Consider the following 20,816-nt stretch of genomic DNA (forward strand, 5'->3'; position numbering starts at 1 on the left):
AATTGACTAATACCTACTGGGTATTTTCCATAGACCTAAATTAAACAAAAAGAACAAAAAGAAAAAGAACCAAAAAAATCGATTTTGTGCCCTGTGAATCGATTATGTGAATTTCAATTCGATTCGATCGATTATCGATTAACTCGATTATTTTACCCAGCCCTAGTCACCAAGCTACCAAATTTGTGAGTGGAACTTACTTACTCGTTTGTTCAATGCTGCGCAAAGGGGCATCAATTCATTGCGGCAGCAAATGACAAAGTGCCTGAATAGTGAACAGGAGAGCTATTCAATGCAGCTGACTCACCCATGTGTGTGACCGAGGTGTGACTCCCATGAATCATTTCGATATTTATTCACTAAGTTCATCGGCTTCTCTCTCTGGAATCATTTAGATACGTATTTACTAAGTTCATCGGCTTCTCTCTCTGGAATCATTAAGATATTTACTAAGTTCATCGGTTTCTCTCTGGAATCATTTAGATATTTACTAAGCTCATCGGCTTCTCTCTCTGCCTCACTATGCCATCCTGTTAAATGGATTGATAATATAAGATATGATAAGATAAGATAAGATAAGATAAGATAAGATAAGATAAGATAAGATAAGATAAGATAAAAGTTCATTGTCACACATGAAACAGAAAATTGTCTTTGGCGTGGCTCCAGTTCTTCTCACAGACAAGACTTGACAAAACAAGGCAGTACATGTATGCTTAGGCTGGATATCTGGTCATTGTTCATCTTTTAGTCAGTAGGGCTACAGCTGAGGGGGTGAAGGATTTCTTATACCAGTTTTTGTGTGCTAGATTGTTGGGTGTAAGCTGCAGCTGAGAACTGATTGTACAGGTGTTGTGCATTCTGTGCACAAGTTGTACAGTACATGATGTTTAATCTTTCATTGTCTGATTTAATTGAAATAATTGTGGGGCAGCCGTGGCCTAGTGGTTTGGGAGGTGGTCTGAAGATCAGAGGGTTGTATGTTCCAATCCCACCCTTATCTCCGTACACATCCATCCAGTGTTGAAGTGCCCTTGAGCAAGGCACCTAACCCCACATTGCTCCAGGCTGTAATCAATATCCTGTAATTAACTGTAAGTTGCTTTGGATAAAACCGTCAGCTAGGTTTAATGTGATGTAATAATTAAAACGAATAGTTGTAAGCAACTTGACCGCTTTTTTTTCTCATCTCAGTCTTTATCAAAAGAGTTTTGGCCTTTGGTCTTGAGGGAACCTAGAGTTTACTGGGACAATAGAAGTGGAAGCAGTGTATACCTTAAGGCAGTGGTTCCCAACCTATGGGTCGGGACCCACCTTATGGGTCGGCAAAGATCCACAGGGGGTCGCGGAGCCCTCTTGATTTTAAGGGGTTGCATTTTAAATATATATAGCCCATGTTGAATAAAAGACAAAGCATTTAACTAATAAATGCATAGAAGAAACAAATTGTAAGTGCTACATTAAACATTTATTCTATATTTGACCAAAGACGAATTGAGGAATAAAATAACTAAAATTAGTTTTCGCAGGAAACAGAGGGCATCTTGTGTCTCCGTCTCGTGCGGGCGCTCGCGTGGTTGGGTCACCAAAGCTTACAATAGTAAAAACATGGGTCCCTTAAGAAAAAGGTTGGGAACCACTGCCTTAAGGTATATCTACACCTTCAGGAGAGGAGACACACTTTCAAAGACAGTGAGGGATATATTTTGGACAAGGAGATGGCTTCAGGGGATCTGAATCATCCAACTTTGAACAGAGGAAGGGGTGGCGTCATCAACTGTCTGCTACATACCGTTCAAACCAGAGTTCTTTACCCGAGGTTTTTTTCCAGCTCTTCATCATCAGAGCAGTTTCAGCCTATGGAAATTTGTGACCACATAAACTCTCACGCTAATTCACACCTTGATGTCATATCAGAAGGAGTGTATTGTAGAGTCACATCTAGTCTACAGTTTCTCGAAAGCATCGTTGTTAATTAACCTCATTGCAACTTAGTAGGTTGCTAATTGAAAGTCGCCAATGGGAAATCGCATTGCAAACAACAAAGTAGCTAACGTACCTACTTGATAGCAACTACGGTTTCGGAAATGCACCCCAGATGCCTTATTACTTGTTGCCACCATCAGCAGTTGAGATGATTCCCACGTTGATCTGACACACCCCAGTTCTCCACTTTGACTGTGTCTTCAAAAAGGTTTTGAGGTCCAGGTTGTGGTCTGTGTTACCTTCAATTATAATGTTAATGTTATTGTGTTCAATTAAATTTTGCTACTTTGAATGTTGTTTATACCATTTCCAACAAAATAATCAAAAGACATAAGTCATATTCTCAGTAAGTGTTTAAATAGGAAAACCCATCTGAGGCTACATTCCCATGACAACGGTCTGAAGCAAAAACGCTATGTCTGGGGTTTTTTTTACCACAATTTATCTACGTTCTCTTGAGCGTTTTTGGGTGGAAATCTGCTTGCCCATGGAAACAGGGAAAACGTACAAAACTTGCAGTTTGCCGTCGTCTCTGTGTGCAAGATTGACACATCTGTCGAAATGTTCCATGTTTTCCTATCGTGACCGTTGTCATGGGAATGCAGCCTGATTGTAGATTCCTGCTATTGTATTTGTTGCCTTTTCATTTTCAGCATGGCATTATTTCATTGAAAAAAAGAAAAAACGTCATTAACATGCATTTACTTACTGTTAAAGGGACACTGTGCAGGAAATGGTCAAAAAGGGTAATGCAACTATGCTGCTCATTGACACTGGGCTGCCTTTTGCCAAATTTTATCTTTACATGAAAGTTTACTGAGTAATAAACAAATATTTTCTAGTATGGTCCAAGTACAGTCATTTTTGCGGCTAAAAATGGCTATTTCTGGAAATTCAAAATGGCGGACCATGGAGAAGATCCCCCTTTTCATGTATGAAAAGTGCAATTTTTCCAGTCATAATGAATTTGATGCTGGTGGTAAGTATTCATGAAAAAGGTAACATTAGTGAATGGGTAGCATGAATTCTGGAAATAAACAACTAAAAATCTCACACAGTGTCCCTTTAAGCTTTTAGGCAGGAAATATAGAAACATATTCTGTGATATACGTGAAAGCAAAATCAAACTTACCTTTTTTGTCCACAGTCTCTCATTTTTGATGAAGTGGACCTTTCAGATGCCAGTGTTGCAGAGTCAAGTACCAAGAATGTCAACAATAGTTTCACGGTAGGAAATGTTTATTTATTACATTGACTGGTCACGTTGTCATGGTGATGGTGCAGAGAACTAAGAAGCTGGTTATATATATTTTTTATTTTTGTGCGTGTGTGGGTATGGGCAATATTAGATGGGCCCCGGGCCACTCTGCACGGAAAAAAATGGGCCTCAACGTCAAAAAGGTTAAGAATCCCTGATCTACATTAGTGTTTCTCAATGGGGGTTCTACAGCCCTCCAGGGGGCGTTGGAGAGCCCTAGCGGGGTGTTGAGAAGGATACAGCTGAGAATGGGCGGTGCTTAGTTGCCATTGGGAGACATTAGTCCATTTTACTTTTTAATATTAAAGGGCCGCTGGCAGGATTGTGATGAGGTCAAGGGGGCATTGGGAGGCAAAATATGTCAAATGTTACAAAAAGTGAATTTCTTTCCTCTGTCTCTTTATGAGGAGAAAGGGTGTCGGCAAGCACATAGAGATGGAAAAAGTTGTTTTACTTGTTCAGTGATATAGAAGTGGTCAAAGCCATAATGTTCACATAATCGTATAATAATCACATCAAGAGGAAAGGGGTTATTCAGTGTAATTAATTAATATTGACAAAACAATATTAGAATTGTAAAACTGCTGTTTATGCAATGATTAGAATAGACGGAGTAATCTTTCAAAGAATTCATGTTTCTATCAGGAGTATCGGATACATACTGTATACTAGTCTGTGGGTGGGTGGACAAGGGTTTTCATTGCAAGTAGTTCTCCAAGCCAAGCCATTCATACTGTAGTGATATTTATATACTGCTCAGGGCTGGCAGCTAGACGTGTACCATACAGATGATTGTATTGACAGAAAGGAAAGGGATTTTTAAAAAAACATGCAAAAAATAAAGTCCTAAAAGTAGAAGATTGCCTAGCAGGAGGAGTGTTGCACTGCGGAGTGTTGTCTGAAGAAGCTTGCAGCTTTCTCTGAGGCACTCTCCCTGTCAGACCAGATGTCTGTCAAACGGACTCAGAATAGGAAAGGAGAATCGGAGAGGGATCACTTCAGGAAGGGAGGGAGGTGATGGGAGGGAGAAGCAGGGGCGGAGCTAAGGGGGGCGAGCAAGGCATTTTCCCCTGGGCCCAGGGCCCTCCTGTATTGGATGTGGGGGCCCTATTGTGACCTTGACAGGACGTATTGGAGGCCCTATCAGTGTCTTTCCCTGGGGCCCTGTATGTAATTGTTCCGCCACTGGGAGAAGGTTAAGACAATGATCCACACTCCTCACATTCCACAACTCAATTAATTGTTGTGGATGTCTGGTCTTTGTTTCTACAGGTAATCACGCCGTTTCGAAGGCTCATTCTGTGTGCAGAAAACAGAAAAGAAATGGAGGACTGGATCACCTCTCTGAAATCAGTTCAATCCAAAGACCATTATGAGGTAAGAATAATTAAGCATTAGAGGGAAATCATCTGTGATCGACAGGCAATTACCGTATAGAATTGCATAGAATTGTGTCTTCTGAAAAATATGTTGTCTTTTGTCTTCGAGGCTTCCTCTTTGATGATAATAAGAACAAGTGAGCCATAAACGTGCTGTTAAAGCAGTCTACACTAATATTTACTTTATCACTTCCATCCCTGGCTTACTACTGGGAGATGTGTTTTTAAACAAGAACAAACAAAATGTTGCTTCAATCTTAAGTATGGATTATGTAAGCCTTATGTAAGTCATGAAAGTATGAAATGCAAATATGGTTATGTTATTTTATGTTACGTTATGTTACGTTATGTTACGTCATGTTATGTTATGTTATGTTATGTTATGTTATGTTGTGTTTTTAGATTTCTAGACAAAGATTAAAGTTTAAAGATCATTGTGGGCAGCCATGGCATAGTTGTTAAAGAGATGGGCTTTAGAATCCCACCCTTACTCTCCCACCATCAGTCCATGGCTGAAGTGCCCTTGAGCAAAGCACCTAACCCAACACTGCTCCAGGGACTCTAACCAATACCCTGTACTTAAAATAACTGTAAGTCTCTTTGGAGAAAACCGTCAGCTAAGTGTAATGTACATACTTTAATAGAATAAAATCCTGATTCCATCGATTGGTTGCATCTGCTCTTGCATCCCAGTTCCAAAAGGTTTTATTTTGTGAAGCCTTTTTAATCTACAACTAACACAAAACTGATTTTGTATCTCCAGACCCCAAATCAAATAACATTCCTGGTGCTGATCATATTGTTTGCTGATATTCCTTTTCAAAACCTCTCCAGTTGAAAAAATGTTGTTGACAGTTAATGTTTTTTATTTTATTTGAGACAATATGTTATCTAATGACTGTCTCCTGAGTATAGTTACTGAATAAGAAACTTCCCATGTGATAGTGGTACCAATTTCTTAACAACTTCTCTTTTTTTGTTTGCTAGACCGCCCAGTTTAATGTGGAGCATTTCTCAGGAATGCACAACTGGTATGCTTGCTCGCATGCCCGCCCCACCTTCTGCAATGTTTGTAGGGATAGTCTTTCTGGAGTCACATCGCATGGCCTATCATGTGAAGGTAGGTTTCTAATGATAATCAAAAATATACCGTCTTCAGTTCATAACAAAAGTTTACACTGATCAGGGGTCCATTTCTCAACAACGACATAGGTTAATGTCAACAAAACAACGTGCTCAGAAAATCTCCAAGCAAGAAACGACTGTGCAGTTTAACTATGGCACTAAGTTGTGAACATCGGAAGTTGTGTACATTTGAACGATGCTCTCAAGAAACGGTTTGGTTGCTCCTTCATAGTATAGTTATAGAATCAACTACAAGGAATCGATTTTAAGAAATGGACCTCAGGACACTTATATGCCATAACATCACCAGTTCTGTAAATTTGAAACCAAATGATAAAGGCTATGGATATATATACGTATATGTACAGTATACAGTTGAAGTCAGAAATATTAGCCCCCCTCATGAAATTAGACATCTCTCTTGATTCCTCAGTGAAAATGACAATCAAACTAATCATAATTTTTTTTTTAATTTTTAAAAGATTTTTATGGGCTTTATTTCGGACAGGACAGTGAAGGTGCGACAGGAAATGAGTGTGGAGAGAGATGGGGTAGGGTTGGGAAATGACCCTGTCCGGACTCGAACTGGGGTCCCCATGTAGCCTAGAAATCTAGACGCCCCTAGCGACCGCAAATTGAATTTGCTCCCGGGGGCAGTCTAGCGGACCCCCGTCGTTTTGCGAGGCTGAAAGTTATCCGATGACAGGGCCAATCAAATCGCGAGGGGGGCCGGGCTACCTAGTAAACAGGAAACTTTCTAAGAAGAAGCATGGTGTCCGTCCGTGCTACATACAGCACGAAAGTGTTTACTTAATTTAAAAAGCCTGGATGATAATACATTTCGTGGCTGACATGGATTGATGTAATAATACACCATGAACTTATGGGGCACAAATAGATCTCAACACATTACCATTTGATCATTTGATGTTTTAAACTAGCTCGGTAAGCTAAGTTGAGCATTTTACAGAACCAGATAGTCACACGTTATTATCAGACCACTACTGTAGGTGTAGAATGAAATTGCTGCCCCAATTTCTAACAAGACACATGCCATTAAAAACGAGACATTTGGGAGCTTTGGAAGTCTTTGAGTAGCTTACTAAATAGATGGGAATGACACCGAGTCTACCAAGCTAGTGGCTAGCTAACCTGTCGTCAACAACACAGACCTAGGTATCCAGGTTAGGGTTAGGTTAGGGTTAGTCTTAGAAAAAAAAAACTAGGGTTAGAAACAAAAAACTAACATCAAAAAGATAACTAGCTCCGTTATATGGCGGTGGGATCGATAGTCTGGCTAGTGGGAGCGAGCTGACCGGGGAGCGTCCTGCGTTGGGAGCGACAATCCGGGAAAGTTATGGGTAGCTGGCTAGCTAACGCCGAACATGCCATGTTGACAACAATCATAAATATAACCATTTAACAAGCCCCAAATTGCTCGACATTTTGCTGATTGATCAAGGAGGGTCATGTGGTTGAAAACGAGGCATTTTTGAACTGTATAAGTGAAAACACGATTTATTAGGAAACTTGTTTGTGGCTGTGGTCATCACACGAATTCACTGCTACGACGGCTGGAAGTTGCCGCTTAACAAGGAGGCCCTCGCTAGTGGCTAGCTAACCTGTCGTCAATAGCAGAGCTAGGTATCCAGCCTTGTATTATATGCCTGCCCCAAATTCTAATAAGATCCATGTCATTAAAAACGAGACATTTGGGAGCTTTGAAAGTCTGTAAGTCGCTTACTAAATAGATGGGAATGACACCTGGTCTACCGACCTAGCGGCTAGCCATGTATTAGTTATGGGTATACAGCTAGCTAGCTAACACCGAACATGCCATGTTGACAACAATCATAAATATAACCATTTAACAAGCCCCAAATTGCTCGACATTTCGCTGATTGATCAAGGAGGGCCATGTGGTTGAAAACGATGCATTTTTGAACTGTATAAGTGAAAACACGATTTATTAGGAAACTTGTTTGTGGCTGTGGTCATCACACGAATTCACTGCTACGACGGCTCGAAGTTGTCGCTTCAACTACAAAGGGGTGTGTCGCGTGTACGAGACAGCTGTGACGTTACACAGAAGTGTGTGGGGATTGGTTGTTTGCCATCCAATTGCGTGACGTTGAGTGCTGAAGCAACCGTTTATCCCGCCCACACTGCTGCCCAGCTCTCCTAGACCCTGGTACAGCTTTTTGCTGTACGGGTCTGGCTGCGCTAGGCTAGTCCCCATGGGCATGCAAGCCCAAGTGTGGGGGGCTTAGCGCGCTGCGCCACAGCGCCCCCCAAACTAATTATAATTCTGACTTCAACTGTATATGCAATATTACCCAGATGCACAAGCTGCACGCATAAAGCCTTATCCTCATTTCCCCTTCTCCTTTTTTACAGTGTGTAAATTCAAAGCCCACAAAAGATGCGCTGTCAGGGCCACAAATAACTGCAAATGGACAACACTGGCCTCTATTGGGAAAGACATCATGGAGGATGAGGACGGGGTGAGTAATCATGTGGGCAATGTGCCATCCATCAATAACAAAATCATTGTCCAAGTAACCCAATAAATACATTACATTACTGTACATTTAGCAGGTGCATTTATCCAAAGCCATTCTGTAAGATGGCATAAATAAGCTAAGATACTGTATATATGTATTATGTAGAGGATTGTAGAGGAAATGGAGTACTGTAAACGTACATTTGACGTACAATTTTGAACTGCTTGGCATTCTATCCTGAGCCTTGCATACATTTTCCAGTGTAGGAGCACTTTGTTATATTAGAACCTTGATCAGAGAATGAGGAAATTATATGTGACTTGAAATATAAGCTGCTGTGTGGTAAGATTTTTTATTTCAAGAAAGTCTGTATAAAAAGGAGACAATCTGCACACTTCAGGTCTTTTTTTGTGCAAAGAAGCTTTACTTGACTTGCAAGCTTACGGTCCTTAGACCTTCATCAGGAAGTGTCTCTGCCTGATGAAGGTCTAAGGACCGAAAGCTTGCAAGTCAAGTAAAGCTTAAGTTGCACAAAAGAAGACCTGAAGAGTGCGGATTGTCTCATTTTTATACAGAAATTTCTACTGAATCCTGCAACTTCTAAACAGATGAACGGTGGCCTATCACAACTTTAGATATCAAGAAAGTCTAAAATGTCTCTAAAATATCCTCTAGGTTGCGATGCCCCATCAGTGGTTGGAGGGGAATTTGCCTGTGAGTGCCAAGTGTGCGGTGTGCGACAAAACGTGTGGAAGTGTCCTTCGACTGCAGGACTGGAGATGCTCCTGGTGCAAGGCCATGGTAAGAGTAAACCAAAGACATTCTTAATTCTAACCAATAGTGTAGAGTAGAGTATCATTTATTGATCCTGAGGGAAATTAAGGTGTCAAGTAGCATACATACATAAATACAGAAGAAGACACAAAGACATCACACACAACATTGCACATATAGCCACCATCCACCAATAGAAGGCCTCAGAGTAAACCTCTCCGACCACTGATGTATGAGATGATTCTACCAGCCTCATATAGTGACAAGTTTTCAGGACAACCTTATTGGTTACTTTTTTTATATTTTAAACCAGAGTCGTGGAAGTAAGATTTAGGCCGGCCGTACATTGGCTCTGACAGCACTGCGACGCACTTTGCATCCGACATAATTCGGACCCCCAAACCAAATTTCACACGAACATAGCATTGATAGTCAATGGACGGCGCCGACAAAATAGAACTTGTCTCTAATTGCTATCGCGACATCGGCGAATGTCCGCGGACATCGGCGCCAGTGTGCGTTGTTCTATTGAAAACAATGAAATCGAACTTTTGCCCAGCAGTGCTCAGCACTTTGTCGGAGCCGGTGTGCGGAAGCCCTTAGGCTAATCCCATTGACCTCAGTGTTCCATTTTTACACAATAATGGCGGCTCATGGAGCCTTTCACATACAGTAGATCGCCATCATAGAAATAATACAATTGTATTAGTTCTATGGATCGCCATTCACAATGGTTCTAAAATAGTTCCAGGAAGTGGGCGCAGAACACAGAAAGTGCAGTAAAGGTAAATGTAACTCATTTTAATTCATTTTTGCTTCATCTTTGCTCGCTATGAAGCGGTTCTGTGCTCTGCTGCCTAGAATGATTTGAATCTACATTACGTGACTCATGTCACCAACCGACTTCCTGTACTCCAGTTGTCACAACTCTGAATTTCATGGCTCTGTTTTAAACAATACTTGTTTGTGCTACTGACTGACCTGTTGTTTTGTGTAAGAGTGATGGACTGTGTTGATGGTTGCTGTTTGAACAGGTGCACACGGCCTGTATGGATTTTTACCCACGGAAATGTCCCCTTGGACAGTGCAAGGTCTCCGTTATCCCACCAACTGCCCTCAATAGCATTGATTCAGATGGTAAGTTGGCTTTTTGAATTGTAAGAATTCAATGTGAGCGTAAGTTTATATTTTATTGAAATGACAGCATGATGGGGGCACAGTGGCTCAATGAGCTAAGACGTTGTACGATTACACCGAAGCATTAAAGGGTTGAAGTTTGTAGTTGGATCGAAGGTTGTTGTTGCAACAACAGTCCAATTTATCTCCTTGTGGTAGTAGACACAGCATTGCCCCTCATGAGGCTAGCAGTGGTCATCTTAGTGGTAGTTGTTAGTTAGGGTTGCCAACTGTCTGGGGAAAAAATAAGGGACACCTCATTCACATGGGGGTGTGGGGGTACTCCCCCAGAAAGTTTTGTATTTCTTAGATGCAATTTCCTGCATTTTAACCAAAAAATTGTGGCCTGTTTCACCACAATACGGAACCGTACTTTTGTTTCTAGATATGGGATGATTCCGTATTTGAAGGGACAGTCGGCAACCCTACTGTCACCCTACAGCCCTACAACAAGCCAACCTTCAAGAAATGTGGATAGCTGTTCTGGTCTCATCACGAAATAAAAGTAATTTTGCATTCCACTTCTTTTTTTTAAACAGGTTTCTGGAATGCTACATGTCCCCCATCTTGCACCAGTCCTCTCCTGGTTTTTGTCAACTCCAAAAGTGGTGACAATCAGGGGGTGAAATTTCTGCGCCGTTTCAAACAGCTGCTGAATCCAGCACAAGTGTTTGATCTCGTCAATGGAGGACCCCATTTAGGGTGAGATGAAGAGTTAGTTGTTTTTGACAGAGGCTGAAAATGGTGGGACTCATTCAGGGCCTTCAGCTGACCTAATGCTATACAGGGGTACAGTAAGGCACCCAGAGATAATGTGAGTGAGCGAGCAAAACTTATTTATTTTAAAAAGCTTGTATATTATTGCAAATAGTGTATGTGCGCTATTTTGTGTGCATTCTGTAGATTAATCCATAATATGCTAACCTTGAGCTAAATTTCAAGATAGAAATGTGTTGCTCGTTCTGGGGCACAACAAATCAATACCCAGGCATGTGCCCCTGTTAAATAGGTCTGGCAACGCACCTGGAATCATCCTATTTTGTCAAACTGTACTACTGCCCATGGACCAAAATGACATTACTACTTGGATGCATTTCTTGACAGCGTAGTTGCTAACTATGTTAGCTATTTTGTTGGTTGCAATGTAATTTCCCATTGGCAACTACCCAAGTTGCTTACTGCTAACAACTACGCTTTCGAGAAATGCACCCCTGGCTAGTTCTGTATTAGTTGCTTCATATAAAGAATGGGCAGCATATTGTGAGGGAAACATTTCACTTATATTTGATCACTTAAAGGGGTATGCCACTATTTTGGGGCTTAATACACTTAAAATCATTGGCTGGGGTTTATAAAGGTGGTAAAGTGTCTTATTTTTCATGTGAAGTGTTGTCTTGCTTTAAGACAAGTTAAAAGAGGGAGTATGTCGCTAAGCTAGTGAAAGTCAATGGATCCATGTAGCATGCTACAATGCTACACGGATACATTGACTTTCACTAGCTTAGCGACATGCTCCCTCTTTTCACTTGTCTTAAAACAAGACAACGGCTTACATGAAAAATAAGACACTTTACCACCTTTATAAACCCCAGCCAATGATTTTAACTGTATTAAGCCCCAAAATAGTGGCATACCCCTTTAAGTGCAGAACCACAGCTGTGCAGTGAATTTGACTCAGAATATTTATCACCAAGATTTCACCAAAAAAAAGCCTGGAGATTTCACAAACCTAATGTCCGTGGGTTTTTGTTTTTGTTTTGTTTTTTTAACCATTTCTAGGTCTCAATATGAACAAATGTTTGTTTTGTTCCTAAACAGACGGGTCTGTATACTTCAGCTATGTTTTTCCAAGAGTAATTCATGTTTTTTATTGATTGCAGGCTCCGTTTGTTCCAGAAGTTTGACAGCTTCCGGATTCTTGTTTGTGGTGGAGATGGTAGTGTGGGTTGGGTCCTAACGGAAATTGACAAACTCAATCTGCAAAAACAGGTGAGAATAGTTCTTACTATACAAAGTACAGTGCTGTTGTGTTGGGAAATATAGTTTAATCAATGCATTTTGTTTTATTATTACAGCAAATTCACACTAACATTCTGTGTGTTTTTTGCTGCCATCTTAGCAGAGAGGTTGTGAATGCATGAAAACAGATTAGTCCACTTTATACACACCAACAGCACTGTGACTGGCGGTGACTTGGAAGTAGAACTCGAGCGGACATATACTGTCTCCACACTGAATAGCAATGGTGGGGATGGTGTCTGCGCCAATGTCTTTTTCTGAGCGTTTCGCTCAGTGCGTGATTCCAAAAACAGTATGGCAAAAAGGAAGAAAGGAGTCGCACACAAGAGCTGAATGCAAAATCAAAACTGTATTGAACAAAACCGAATGAAGTAAATAAAACCTACAGACAAGGCACAAACGTTTCGGGTCTAGCGCATCATCAGTGTTCGCAGTTTGAAATATGTCATCAGTTCCACAGGGCTCTTAAATGTGCCGTCAATAGTTCTCTCCACCCCTAACACCCAGTTAAGTGACAAGCGCATAGTCATAATAATGATAAAGTGCATTGAAATCATAAAGTGACATACATTGCAATGATAAACTATATTCATCAAATATATAGGCCCGTCATGTAGAGAATTGGTGCCAATTTGCCTCCACACTGGCAATAAAGTACAAAACTAGGAGTGCTGTACCGTCTTCTTTATTTTGAAAAAATCTGACTTGAAAATTCCACTGTCTCCTCAAGTGTCAGCTTGGTGTGTTGCCCCTGGGCACTGGAAATGACCTCGCCCGTGTGCTTGGCTGGGGCCCCTCTTGTGACGACGACACACAGCTACCTCAGATCCTCGAGAAGCTAGAGAGGGCAAGTACAAAGATGTTGGACAGGTATGGTGTTCAGCTGCATTTGCTTATCTTCAAGTAAAAACATGAAATTAATCTTCAAGGTGCACTGTGTAATATTTTATGTAGTTGATTTCCAGAATGAGCAGCATAGTGGCAATACCTACTCTGGCCACAATCTTACCGGTGCATTTATTTTTTATTTTTAAAGAGGCCCTTATTTCTAGTGAAAAATGCAGTGTTCTATTCACCCATTCATCTGAATTGTCCAGCTTTTAGTTAAACGCTGGGTCTGTGGCTGACTGTATTTGACATTCTTTTCTCAACCCTATGCAGATGGAGCATCATGACCCATGAGGTTAAATTACCACCTAAGGTTGCACCCTCTGCTGGCGATGATGAGGACGACAGTCAGGTACACACACACACACACACACACGCACACACACTCAGAGAGAGAGAGCGAGAGAGAGAGAGAGAGAAATCCTTTCCCTGATTTTTAGCCTGGATGTGTGGATCAGCTTGTCATGTTTTCAGATTAATATTTTTTTGCAGTGGACCGGACTTTGTGCTTTATCTTATTTGTTTTAGTTGCCGATATCTGCTTATGAGGATTCGATTGCTGCTCATCTTACAAAGATTTTGAATTGCAACCAGCATTCAGTGGTCATATCTTCTGCAAAGTGAGTTATCGGCCATGTCAGCTTTTATGTTTATTACAAGTAAATGTATTTATTACCATTTGTATGCTTTTGTCCTATCAGGGTTCTATGCGAGACGGTAAAGGAGTTTGTTGCTAAAGTGGAAAAGTCTTATGATAAAGGTAGTGATACCACCAAAGACGAAGACAGCATGGCCCTCAAAGTGAGTACATTTATTACCATTATTACTTTATTTAGTACTTTAATTGCTTATCTACTTTTCTTACTGGGCTAGATCATAGAAGTGTTTTCCTTGAGTAAATCTAACATTCACAGCGAGTGCAGTATCGTCATGAAATGGCGTTTCAAAGAGGAGTTTTCCAAGATGATTCGTTGCTTGTAGCCTCTTACTGCAAATGGGCACGTTAACGGGCCTATTCACTCTTTGCCGAAAACACCCCACTTCATCATCCCAACTTTGCTATGACAATTAAGACTTTGTCATTGTCACTTTGATGACAAAAAGGTTATTACAGAGGCTCTGCGCTAAGGGGTTAATGACTGGGCAAGGATTTAATGCAAATCTGTCCATCGTTTCAAAAGTTAGTCAGCCACCTTGAAAAGATTGATCTCCATATTTTCATCAGTTAATTTAGCTATTAAATTGTTCACACAAAATTTAGTGCGGGGATATAATTGCAGCTGAGGCCCTGTTAACACATACCCAGGTATTTTTTTGGGGGAAAAAACAGATACCCTCCTTTCGTTTGTGCCTTTCATTTTGAGATTTATCCCCTGAAAACAATTATTTCAAAAAACTCTTTCTGAAACCTTCCCTCAACACCACCTCCCCCAAGCTTAAGGTATTTATGATGGTTCTCAGCAGCATATTATTTATGTGTTAATGAAGATATTTTTGGAAAATGGAGGGAAGAAAATGTCTATTTATCAAAATAGCTGGCTATGTGTAAACTGGGTGTGAGAGTCCCCATCTGTCTGCAATGGCTGGGCAATGCTGCAATTCACAATGACTGAGACATATTTTTTCTATAGAGAAACATCACTCTTTTGGACCATCCTGTATACTCTCCAACTATCAATCCACTTGATAACATTTGAGAATGTAAATTCCTCTCAATGAGGTGCACAGCTGAAGTAGGCTTCAGTCCTCTACAGTCCTCTACACAGTGTTTCCCAACCTTTTTTGTCTTGCGTACCCCCTAAGCCTTTTTGTCATGCCATGAGTACTCCCTAACTCATACTCTATATCTCTTCCTCTATCCCAATGTGTCCATATTCCTGTTATAGACACAGTGGGTGTGTGTTATAATTAGTGTTATAATAACGGCTTTTCCACATAACCCCTGTGGTGTGGTCGCGTACCCCTAGTGGTACACGTCGTGCACCTGGTTGGTAAACACTGCTCAACAGGATCAAGGGCACCCTCGACAGCCATCAGAAGAAGCAGGGAATTCTGACCTATGACCTCTGACCTGACTATCTCTGCTGTTTTTAAATCCAATCAATAACGTCTACACAAATCGGATGCCAACTACTAGCAGAGTGTGGCGTGGAACGTTAATAAGCCTCCCTCCCGAAGCCTCATGCAGTATCGGTAGCGCTGAGCTATCAGACGTGTCCTTTAGGTACACGGTACTGTCAGAGATTCTTTAAGTGTACAGAGATATGCCAATGTAATAGGTTGCTATGGGCACCTAACATGACCAGGTTCCGGTCTGCCTAAAGGGGCGTGTCATAATACTCCTAGCATTGAATAGAACAGTCCTTAGGTCTGCCTAGGTCTGCCTAAAGGGGGATTTCCCCTACCTCCCCCTTGCAATAATAGAACCCGGAAACAATGGGCCAATGGAACCTCTCTCTCTCTACTCTCTCTGGTACCGTGCTGTGCCTCCCATGCCTGAACTGGAGAGTTGACTAGGAGGTGGCGGGTTCGAGCCCTGAGTGGTGCACTGCGCAGGAACACCTCAGTCAGGGTACACCCACTCACCTTCCAAATGTTCCTTTTCTTTTTTCTCCCTGTGCAAACCTTTCCCCTATCCCATTAAATCTAAATTCATCCCAATTATCAGTGTGCCGCTCTGAATGAGAAGCTAGACGCCTTGTTGCAGACATTGAACATGGAAGCACAGGCCATATCATCAGCACCCCTGACGGCAGAGGAGAAACAAGAATGCGACAAGCTTGAATCGGTGGAGGAGCTGAGGGAGTCAGAGTCCGAGAATGAAAAACAGGACGTCAATGTAACTGAGAAGAGCTGTTCTTCAGCACTTTCAAGAAAGCAACTCGTGCTGAGGGCCAACAGCCTGAAGAAGGCCTTGAGACAGATTATTGAGCTGGCAGAAAAAGGTGAGTTACCCATGTCTGATTTCATATAGCGGTAACACTTTATAATATCTGTTTATGAAGCATTAATAACACTTAGTAAATAATGAACACATGATGAACAAAACATAATCAAATCTTTGTAAATGACTGGGAAATATTATGTTAATATTTTATATTCAACATTTACAAATTGTTTGTAAATGAATAAAAATACTCAGTTAAAAGTTTGTAAAATCTTGAAAATATTATTTGTAGATATGTTATAAAGCATGAATAAAAAGTAGTATAATAAAAACATTTGTTTTGTTCATCATTAGTTAATTATTTACTAAGTCAAGACTTATTATAAGACCATTATTATAAAGTGTTACCCATATAGCACATTTCATGCCTCATTTATCGTAGAAAACGCTTCAGGCTAAGAGCCTGGCTTTTTCTCTGGGGAATGAGGGTTTTGTGAATTTTAAAATGACTAGATTTGCCTTCTGCGAATAGGAAGGTGAAATAAAGCAGCACTGTGGGTGTGCTTTACATACAGCAGTGGTTCCCAACCTTTTTCTCAAGGGACCCATGTTGTCACTATTGTAAGCTTTGGTGACCCAGCGGAGTCACAAGATGCCCTCTGTTTCCTGCGAAAACTAATTTTAGTTATTTTATTCCTCAATTCGTCTTTGGTCAAATATAAAATAAATGTTTAATGTAGCACTTACAATTTGCTGCTACTATGCATTTATTAGTTAAATGCTTTGTCATTTATTCAACATGGGCTATATATATTTCAAATGAAACCCCTTAAAATCAAGAGGGCTCCGGGACCCCCTGTGGATCTTTGGCGACCCATAAGTTGGGTCCCGACCCATAGGTTGGGAACCACTGACATACAGTATACTCATGTATCATCATATAACATGATCATTTCACAATGTTTATCATGAATATTATCCACAGCATTGATTTTTGTTAGTTGAATATGTTACAATTTTGAATGTGCCGCATTTTCTTTTGACAGTTGTCGATGAACAAAACATACAAACAGAGGAAGAAGGGCAGTCTACACTGCAGCCCGAATCCAAAAAGGACGAAGAAGAAAAAGAGGGTAAAAAGGAGGATGACAACAAGGAAATGCCACCATCCCCTTGTAAGTCTGTTTCCATCATTCCAAATTATAATGACTAAATAACAGCATGTATATACCTGTATACTGAGAGAACGGACAAGATCATGGTCCCTATCTCTCCAATCAGAGTACAGGGAGGCGTGGAAAGGCGATGACTGCAACTTTGTTTGAATAGATACAACTGACATGATTGGCTAAGGCTAAGTATGCCAAATTATACACATTTGTAACTCCCAATAAACAGCCATCGTCAATCGTAAACCACACACCTTCTACGGGATTTAGAGAAGGGAGGTCTCCAGACCTTATCTCACTTGTGATTAGGTCTGGTGATTACCAGGCAAGGTGAAAACTCTTTGAGCTCCAAAAAGAATAATATTCAGGGCTCTAATAAAATAAAAAAGCGTATAACTATAGAACAGACATTCATTCCATCAGAGCTTCATTCCATGGAAGCTCAATGCTGGTGTGTCAGGCTCTTTTATGTACGGTACAGTTACAGTTACAGTGACAATTGCAATTATTTTCATTTGTCTTTCGATAATAATATGTTATGCTTATTTTATGATAGTTTACCATATAAATGCTCTGACTGATGGATTACAACTCTGTCAGACAAATATATTTAACTTTGTTTCTACAGCGGATGTGGATCCCTACTCCCCAACCGAGAGGCAACCAAGTAACATCAACCATCCCTTTGGATTCTTCTCAATCCCCACCTTTACCACCAGCAAGGAAAACCTTCCCGTTCTCAACACTCGAATTATATACCCAGGTGGGAGCACCTTTACACTCAACTTATATACCCAGGTGGAACCACCTTTCGGGTAGGGGTGGATATCGCCAACCACCTCCCGATCCGATACACATCCCGATATAGGGGTCACGATACGATACGTATCCCGATACATGTATATCCTGATTATATACCCAGGTGGGACCACTTTTCAGGTTTGTCTGCCATAGCTGTAACACAGCAGAAATAACTGTTGCCAGTTGTGTAGCAAAGGTGTCCAACAACACATACACTCAAGGGTGCCAATAACAGACAAGCATAAAGTCCAGGGGTGCGTATCTCAACAGTGTCGTTGCTATCTAAGTTGGCAACTTACTTGGTTGTAATGCAATTTCCCATTGGCAACTTACTAAGTTGCTAACTGGTTAGCAATGGCACTGTCGAGAAATGGGGCCCAGTTCATTTACTGGTCAATCCTTGTTACTTCTGGCGTGCATTTTCCAGATGTTGTTCACCTTGCCCGAGATTATTAGCTTGAGATATACCGTACAAGTCATCCGAAAGACAACTAAAGGTTACATATGAGTAACTCCGGTTCTCTGACGGAGACGCAGGAGACATCTCACCAGATTGTCAATCTTGCCCCCGCAATGAGGAACTTCAGGAGAATGAGGGTTAGAGCTTGTCAGATGTCCCTCGACCAATCAGGTGAGAGATCCCCCCAGTTTCCCTCGGCCAATACGGTGAGAACCTCCCCAAATTTCCCTCAACAAATCAGGTGAGTGATCTCCAAAATTTCCCTCGGCCAATCAGTTGAGATTGAGAACTTTCCAATTTCCATAAACCAATCAGGAGAGAGTTCCTCATATTTCCCTAAACCAAGCAGGTGACAGATTATCCAATTTCCTCAACCAATCAGGAAATAAATTTCCAAAACTTCCATGGACAATCAGGTTAGGGAGCGGGTCACCGTATTATAGGGGAGGTGGGCCCTCATGTTATACAGTATACAGTAGCTTTAGCAACTAGTTTAAGTAACTAGCTTTAGTTATTAACTGTATAGAGAGAGGTTGGGACGGGCTTACAAAACTGATATATATTGCTATCCGTGTATTTCTAGACTTCATGCTGCCCACTCACATTACCTTTTTCATTAATACTTACCACCACCATCAAATTGCACTTTTCATACATGAAGAGGTGGGTCTTCTCCATATCCGCCATTTTGAATTTCCAGAAGTAGACATTTTAGTAGCAAAACTTACTGTACTGTTATTTGGTCATACTGGTAAATATTACTTTATCATTCAGTTGATATTCACGAAAAGGTCAAATTTGGCAATACACAGCCCAGTTTCAATGAGTAGTATGGTTCCAATACCCACTCTGACCACCATCCTACACAGTGCACCTTTAATGTTAAAGTGGTGGTTCGCTATTTTAGACATTAAGCCCTGTTTGTGTGACTTCTGGGGTGAAGTAGAGATGTTCTCCTCACAATTTTGACATTTGGTGCTGAACGGAGCATTTGGGTATCCAAGACTGCAGCCCCCCCACCTTTACATTGACTCCAATGAAGCGCTCAAGCAATCGATCATAAAATGGCATTAAACTTTCGTTTGCAGAGACATGAAACTCACCGAGTGGTCAGAGGTGGGCAGCGATACGTTGGCTCGAAAATCACAGCGAAATACGCTTCCAGAGAAGATATATTATCATTATTGTCCGTCTTCATTGATTGTATTGGTTTGACTAGTATTACTCTGCGCGACCGGAAATGGGGGTGCGTTTGCTTACGTTACTATCTATGGTTTGTATGCAAGCTGTAGTTTTTGTAGCCAGTCCCGCTCAAAGATAGCTGTTCTAACTCGCTCCTTGATGTCTACACAAACAACACACTATCGCTACCTACTGGCTGGATGTCTACTGCTATTCAACGGCAATTTTCGGGTCAATTTATCGCTGTCTACCACTGACCACACAGTGAGTTCCATGTCTTCTCGAACGAAAGTTTAATGCCATTTTCTAATCGATTGCTTGAGTGCTCTATTGGAGTCAATGTAAAGGTGGGGGGGCTGCAGTCTTGGATACCCAAATGCTCCGTTCAGCACCAAATGTCAAAATTGTGATGAGAACATCTCTACTTCACCCCAGAAGTCACACAAACAGGGCTTAATGTCTAAAATAGCGAACCACCACTTTAAAGTTTGGCTCACCAGCCTAGTTGTCTGTGTTTTTACTTAATTTTTATCTGGAGTTCTACAGTATAATGTTTGTATGTTACAATTTATGTCAATACAGTATTCCCCTTATCTATATGTGGAAATATAGGTTTGCGGGCAGGCCTTGCTGCATCTGTGGCTGGGAGCTCCATCATTAGTAAAATGTTGCTGGCCAACATTGACCCCTCAGGAGCAACTCCCTTTGAACCAGATATGGAATCTCTGTAAGAGCCTTTTTCTTTCAATTTACTATGTTACAATTTACTATGTTTTATTCTGAATTGCTTGCTCAGTGCTGGTGACTTTAAAACATGATCATATTGTATGTGTGGTGTCTGTCCCATTACTTAGAATTTTGAAAATGATAACACTTACTGCTACATGTGCTCTCACATTTCAATTTATACGTAATAATGTACATAATTTAATGTGAAGAGAACTTTATGGGTATATGTTTTACGGTTGAATTAAATGCAGTTTTCCAGTGTTAGTGAATTGTACATTTTATGTTTATCAATACTGATCAGCCGAGTTCAAAAACATTGCATTTTCTGCTGTGATCCTTGTCATTTTAGAGAGGGCTTCACGGAGAAAGGTGTCATGAATAACTATTTCGGGATTGGACTGGATGCCAAAATATCTTGGGAGTTTAATAACAAACGTGAAGAACATCCTGAAAGATGCCGGTGAATGTCTTGCTTAATC

At 40.9% G+C, this 20,816-nt stretch overlaps 1 protein-coding gene across 3 annotated transcripts in view; it reads left to right on the forward strand.

The window, feature by feature from the left end:
* Nucleotides 1-20,816, forward strand: part of dgkh (diacylglycerol kinase, eta) — a 60,577-nt gene that overhangs the window by 14,788 nt on the left and 24,973 nt on the right. For all 3 annotated transcript variants that reach the window (XM_063213062.1, XM_063213063.1, XM_063213064.1), the window contains exons 4-20: nt 3,134-3,214; nt 4,517-4,621; nt 5,611-5,743; nt 8,146-8,252; nt 8,928-9,053; nt 10,061-10,163; nt 10,742-10,904; nt 12,083-12,191; nt 12,952-13,091; nt 13,383-13,461; nt 13,638-13,729; nt 13,811-13,910; nt 15,778-16,054; nt 17,043-17,171; nt 17,794-17,928; nt 20,221-20,335; nt 20,687-20,797. In XM_063213062.1, the coding sequence (XP_063069132.1) occupies nt 3,134-3,214; nt 4,517-4,621; nt 5,611-5,743; nt 8,146-8,252; nt 8,928-9,053; nt 10,061-10,163; nt 10,742-10,904; nt 12,083-12,191; nt 12,952-13,091; nt 13,383-13,461; nt 13,638-13,729; nt 13,811-13,910; nt 15,778-16,054; nt 17,043-17,171; nt 17,794-17,928; nt 20,221-20,335; nt 20,687-20,797 (2,105 nt within the window). The remainder of the gene's footprint in view (nt 1-3,133; nt 3,215-4,516; nt 4,622-5,610; nt 5,744-8,145; nt 8,253-8,927; nt 9,054-10,060; nt 10,164-10,741; nt 10,905-12,082; nt 12,192-12,951; nt 13,092-13,382; nt 13,462-13,637; nt 13,730-13,810; nt 13,911-15,777; nt 16,055-17,042; nt 17,172-17,793; nt 17,929-20,220; nt 20,336-20,686; nt 20,798-20,816) is intronic.

The sequence above is a fragment of the Engraulis encrasicolus genome, chromosome 13, assembly GCF_034702125.1.
Source record: "Engraulis encrasicolus isolate BLACKSEA-1 chromosome 13, IST_EnEncr_1.0, whole genome shotgun sequence".
Taxonomy (NCBI): domain Eukaryota; kingdom Metazoa; phylum Chordata; class Actinopteri; order Clupeiformes; family Engraulidae; genus Engraulis; species Engraulis encrasicolus.